The 6540-nt window shown below is 42.5% G+C and overlaps 1 protein-coding gene across 2 annotated transcripts in view; it reads right to left on the reverse strand.

Annotated features, from left to right (window-relative positions):
- Mfn1 (mitofusin 1) overlaps positions 1-6255 on the reverse strand; it is a 39923-nt gene extending 33668 nt beyond the window's left edge. The window contains exons 1-3 of one of the 2 annotated variants that reach the window (XM_075950623.1): positions 6019-6255; positions 3935-4053; positions 1391-1526 (exon numbers count right to left, since the gene is read on the reverse strand). In XM_075950623.1, the coding sequence (XP_075806738.1) occupies positions 1391-1526; positions 3935-4046 (248 nt within the window). In that variant the 5' untranslated portion in view covers positions 4047-4053; positions 6019-6255. Of the gene's footprint in view, positions 1-1390; positions 1527-3934; positions 4054-5878 lie in introns of both variants that reach the window. The other variant, XM_075950624.1, reaches the window with a different exon arrangement.
- Positions 6256-6540: the final 285 nt, after the last annotated feature.

Raw genomic sequence — 6540 nt, forward strand, 5'->3', positions numbered from 1 at the left:
CATGGAGTTGCCTCTCTCTAAACTTGTCTAAGGCCTGAGAATACTGTGCCAAGTAGAAGTAGCAGATAGTAAAACAAAATAATAGAGCATTGTGAAAGGCTAGAGGAACTTTAACAGGCTACTTTGAGAACAGAACTGCTGGGGATGGAGCCATGTGACTGAATGTCTGCCTAGCATGTGACACAGACTGGCTGGATCAACTGCTAGCCCCACCTCAGCACTACTAGAAGTAGCACTACTAGAAACAGAAATGAAACAGAGAATTGACTGAAGGAACTAACATGGGAGAGTAAGTTCAAGGCTACCCTTGGCTACCCTGTCTCAAAAAAGCAAAATCAACAAATAGAATCTGAGGGGGAATCCTTCAGATGTAGTGGCCAGGAAAGCCTTTTGAGGTTAAATAGAAAAAATGATCTACGCACCAACAATTACAACTGCAAAAGTCTTAAGATGAGAAACAGCTTGACATGAGTTTAGTAAATAAATGTCATTATTGGTTAAAAAGAAAAAAAGATATTGAGACAAGAAATATAAGCCTAGTCATTTGTCTTTGTGTCCCTCGGCAGAGCAGAGCACACAAGTGAGCAGGTAGTAGTTAACAGTCCTTTTTCTTTGCAGTGACGGTCATCAACCTAGGGCCTTGTTGTGTATACAAGGCAGGCTTTTGATCACAGGCCACATCTGCAGCTCAACACCTGATGGCCAGATGAGTATATCAGGTGTGACAAAGAGCACCCTATCACCTAGACATATTGACATACAGTGTTCCCTGATCTTCCTCTGGGAATCATAAGTTGAGTCTTCTGGAAGACATACTTAGTAATCAATGAGCAGAGGCGTATGCCTTTAATCCTCCAATCAGGAGGCAGAGGCAGACAAAACTCTGTGAGCTCAAGGCCAACCTGGTTTACATGGCAAGTTCCAGGATGGCCAAAGATACATAGTGAGACCCCCATTCTCAAGTAAATTAAAATAAAACAATCAATATAAACCTAGAAAAATAATTCACAACCTAGGTATAGTGGTAGGATTCAAGGTCAGCCTCGGCTACATAGCAAACTGGAGCCAACCCTAGCCTAGGCTACATGAAACCCTGTCTCAAGAAGAAAAGGAGAAAAAAATTAAACAACATGTTCTTCATTACCTAACTCTCCGTCTTTCTTAGGCAATCCTTATGAGAAGAGAGTCCTTAAAAGCGAACGTATACCAGCTCTCAAAAAGCTTCACGTTCAGTCAGGAGATGGACAAGGTAACAGCTGCAACACTTAACCTAAGAATACTCAACCTAAGAGGGGGAGCAAGAGGAAAACAACCCACTGAAACACCAGGAGCCATGAGAATGAAAAGCTGACCTGTGCAGCTAACCCTAGATGAAATCAAGAAGCTTTACCTGCCAAAAAATGCCACTTTCATATGTCTCCGCGACAGCACCTCCCCGATGACGGCAAGCTTGTTTCTGTAGCCTTGTATTTCCACTAGATCATCCTCAGTTGCTATTCTATCAAGTTCCGGATTCCTGTAAGTTGCTGCAAAGTTGAAATAGTATTAGAAAAAGAGATATGAATGAATTCTGCTAAGCATACAACTGGATACATTAGCATATCACTTGAAAAATAAAAATCTTTATAGTATCTGAGTATTTGGCATATTCTTTATTATTTTTAAGATGCGTGTGTCAGGTATTTAATCTAGGACCTCATACATTCTAGGCAGGCACTCTACCACTAAGCCATAACCTTGAATATCTAATAAAAAGTGAATGCCCACAGTGATGACTTCCCTGCATTAATTTCAAAAATATTAAAGATTTCAAGAACTTGGTAAAAGGGATTACTTAATACTTATCTAGCAGTCAAAAATTCAAACCATATATGACACAAACAATCAGTTTTAAAGAAAGAAACAAGAACCTAATAGCCATCTATTTTTGTTCAAGCCAATCTTGAGCTGGAAAGAAGTTCACATACTAAGCCGTGAAGTTTCCTACCCCTCTGACAGGAAGGTGGAATTCAGTCTGTGAGCTAGGAAAGCCCCTTTTCCCCATCCCTCCACATCTTGACTCCCCGAAAAGGAATACAACAGTCCAAGTTGTACGAAAAGGCAGAGAGAAAGACATACTGACTGCAGCAGAAGCTGGGCTGATCAGAGCAGGCAAACTGTACACACAGCCCTAACCAAGGATGGAGGAAGTTCCAAGATCACGGATTTGAAAAGGAGTGAAATGAGCCAGGGGGTGGTAGTGCACACTTTTAATCCCAACACTCAGATGGCAGAGGCAAGCTGATCTCTGTGAGTTTGAGACCAGCCTGGTCTACAGAGCAAGTTCTACAACAGCCAGGATTGTTACATGGAGGAAAAAAAAGAAAAGAAAAAGAGCAAAACATTCACTTTTTCTTCATCCTGGTAATAGATGAAAAAGCCAAAACTGTCTCTTTTTGAAGATAAGACAAGGCGACTCAAGCTTTTCCCACCTATTTTACATTTTGAGTACATTAATAAAGCATGTGCAACTGGGGAGTAGTGGAAAGACTGCACTGAACTTGCTACCACAGAGCCTACAGACTTGCACCACCAAGCCAAGATTGTAACGCTTAAAGCCTTACCTTACATATTATACTCCTTGCTATTTCTCATTTTACACTTTTTGGTTTATGTTTCTATTTACCCCCCCCACACACACACACTTTCTTGCAACATTTTTTCCCAGGTTTTAGAACAAGTCAAAAGAATTTGGATTCTAATGCTGCCTTTTCACTAGTTCCCAGCAGTGTTCAATCTGTAATTGACAGGAGACCAAAAGAGATTTTACTACATTTAACTTCAGTTTTACTCACTATCAACTGTAGGAAATAGACTTTTTCACAAGTCACTGTGCTGGCTCGAATCCTTCCCAAATTGAAAACAAACTTTTTCACTCAATGAAACTTGAGTTATGTGACATTTGGAATTGGAGATAACAAAAGTTCCAGACCTAACGAGCTCACAATCTGGTGAGGGAGATTTAAAGGAACAAGTGGGAAAAAAGTTTGATTTGACCAAAAGATTAAATGCCTTTCCATTGTCATTGGAAATAGATATACTAGTTTGTTTGTTTTTTTTGGATTTTTGTTTTTTGTTTTTTTTTGAGATGGGGTTTCTCTGTAGTTTTGGAGCCTGGCCTGGAACTCACTCTGTAGACCAGACTGGCCTTAAATTTAGGGAGATCCACTGGGATTAAAGACCACGCCCGCCCATTGCTGCCACCACCGGGCTATCATTACAAATATTCTAAGAATTCCTCACTTTTTCATTGTTAACTTAATAGGGAGATATGTTAAGAACCTGAATAAATTCCAAATTAGTTCTCTCTAAATTAGTATATCTTGATAAGACAGTTGAGGCTACCTACTTTTGAGCAGTTTACAAGCACAAAAGGAAAACATTTATCCTCTCCCAAAACAATTACATCTCATGTGACAGAAGAGATAAAAGACTGAGATTCTAAAATTGCTCACAAACAAACTGGGGAAAAGGCCTCTGTAATGGCTGCATAGAGATGCCTGGTGGTTGGGCACTCTGTGGGCCTGGGGCAAGGGGCTCATCTTCACAGAGCCTTAAAATGAGTCTGCTCTTAACTTACCTACTGGTCTTAGGAGGAGGAATTTTTAATTTCATAAAGCTCTGACTAGTATCTTACTCATTTCTTAACTATGAAATCACTTTAACTCACTATGGTATTGTCCCCAGAATATAAAACAGTGTGACTTCAACAATAAACCTGAGCAAAGCACACACCTGTAAACCCAGCAGTCGGGAGGCAGAGGCAGGTGGATAAGGAGTTTAAATTCATTCTGGCCACAGAGCCAAAATAAAATAAAGAACTAAAGTTGAAATAATAAAACACTTGTATATATTCTCAACAGTAATTGTAAAAAAAAATTTAAGAGGTACCAACCTTCAATAAACTGTGACCCTTCAGTAACAAACTCCAGCAACTGGCCAAAGATCGCAGTGATGGCCTTCTTTGCCAGCACAAAGTGCTTCAGTGGAGACACACTTTCTGCCATTATGCACCTAGGATGAAAAAAGTTAAAAAGCAATAGTGAGCCTTTGGGTGATACACACCTGGAGTCTCAGCTATGGGGCAGGCTGAGGCAGGAGGTACATTGAACCAAAGAAATCCATTCTGCTTGGATAACACAACATAGCAGGGCTTTCCTCATTTCCAGAGCACTAATTAACTGAATAACAAGGAGTCTGAAGAGGTGGTCCAGCAGTTCTTCCAGAGGACCCTGGTTCCCAGTGCCCACATGGTGGCTCCTAACTACGACTCCAGTTCTAGGGGGTCTGATACACTCCTCTGGCCCCCACAGGCACCATGCACACACATGGTGCACATTCTTACATGCAGCCACAATACCCACACACATAAAATAAAAATTATTAAAACATTAAAAAGAGAAAAGCCATTTTTAACAAATAATAAAAACTAAACTGAAAAAAACAACAACAAAAAGCTAAACTGAGTAATAAGGAAGCTGTGGTGTCACATTCTATAATTCCAACAGAGAGCAGGCTGAAGCAGGCCAGCTTTGACAAGACCTTGCTTAAAAAAAAAACAACAATCAGGCAAAGCATTTTGGGACCCTAAAAATGACCCAATGGGTAAAGGCACTTACTGCTAAGCCTAAGGACCTGAGTTCAATGCCCAGAAACCAACTGATGGAAGGAGACAACCAATCCCAATAAGGTGTTCCCTGCCTCCAACACAAGTTGTGAAACTCCAACAATCCCGTCCATAAATCAAATGTAACTTTAAAAACTATATGATAAAAATGTGTATATTTCTGGGACTGGGCAGATATCTCAGTGGTTAAGATCACTTGTTGATCTTCAGGAGAACTCAAATCAGGTTCCCAGAACCCACACGGCAGCTCACAACCATCTAACTCCAGTTCCAGGGGACCTGACACCCTCTTCTGTCCTCGAAGGATACTAGGAAAGACATAATAAAAAAGAAATAAAAAAACTAAAAACAAACAAAAAATGTTTTAAAATCATACATATGCTAATACCTTCCAGTTTGTGTGTGTCTCAAGTCCCTAACAGCAAAAATTAACCTAACCAAATAGACCAAATAGATTTAAGGTAATTTTTTAGATAATTTTTTAAGAAACCACTTTAGTCAGAAACAGAAGACTACTCTTGAATGCGTTCTTAGCAAAACTGGTAAAATCTGCCTGTAATCCAGTCACTCAGGAGGCTAAGGCATGAAAACCTGCAAATTCAAGGCCTACAAAGGCAATACTGAGTTCGAGGCTTGCTTGAGTGTCTTAGTAAGACCCTGTCTCAACATGAGAAGTTTAGAAATGGGTTGCAGCAAGGGAGGGCACGGTGGCTCAGTGGTGAAGCACTTGTCAAGCATGTGACACCGGAAAAGTAAATAATGTAAAATCGGTAAAGGCTAAGGACAAAAGTCTTGGGTACATTTCCTCCTTTATTTCCCTCGAATGAAGATGAAACCATTGTAGCTAAGCAGTGGCTGCGAGCGACTTTTAAGCCCACCAGGGAACTGGGTTAGGGAGAGGAAGCCAAGATCTCAAACCATAACTAAGTAATTAACTTTCCCAATTCACGTATAGAGAAGAAAATTCCCAGGTCACAATTGCAGTCAAGACACTGGGAAAGCAGCAGGTTTCATCACAATTAAGGACTCGAAATTTCTTTTAAAAAGGAGGCTCCAGTATCTGTACGACAGAAAAAAAAAAGAATCTAAAAAAAGGAGGCATGAAGTCTCCAAGCCAAAGTCCCCAAACTTCAAGGAATGTTAAATTTAAAATAAAAGACGTTGTGCCTGGAAGCGTCTTATGAAAGACACCAAAGACAATTACCCACTAACCCCGGTGGTGAGTGAAATGAAGCACCGTGGTGACGCGGAGGGTGGGTCCCTTCGGAATCCTGAACTGACGTCGCGGAGGAGGTGCGTGGGGACAGGAAGCCGCGTGGGCCGTGAGCTGGCCCAGCCGGGTGGACTCCTACCTGGACAGGCCTTCCCGCAAGCCGGCCGCCTGTCGCTCCCGCCCGGCCCGTCGCCCCAGCCGGTCAGGACGCCCTCGTTCTCCCTGTCCGGAGCTCGAAGGTCACCCCGGGCATCCCCGCCCGCCAACAGACTTTCACTCCGTCCCGGCCCCAACGGTCACCCGGCAACTGAAGCTCCGCACAAGCCCCTGGAACGTCTCATCCTCCCGAGAGAGGGGAGGCGCCCAGAGGCGTGGCGGCGTGGCGGCTACTTCCGGTCTCTCGCCTCTCCTATTGGCTGTTACTCCGAGACCGGAACTGCGTATATTCCGGGAACCATTTTCCTTCAGGGCAGAAGGCGAGGTTTGTTGTGGGCAGGGACTCGTTACAGAAGCTTTGACCGCTTTTCCAGCCGACCTTGCAACTTCTCCAGTTCGTTTTTCCCTTCAAAGTTTTCAAAGCTCAGGGGAACCTTGGCGTGAAAAGATGCCTATGGTTGTCTTAGAGTGTGGGATGCGTGTGAAAGGCGTGTTACTTAGGAGT

The sequence above is a fragment of the Microtus pennsylvanicus genome, chromosome 16 (assembly GCF_037038515.1).
Source record: "Microtus pennsylvanicus isolate mMicPen1 chromosome 16, mMicPen1.hap1, whole genome shotgun sequence".
Classification (NCBI taxonomy): Eukaryota; Metazoa; Chordata; class Mammalia; order Rodentia; family Cricetidae; genus Microtus; species Microtus pennsylvanicus.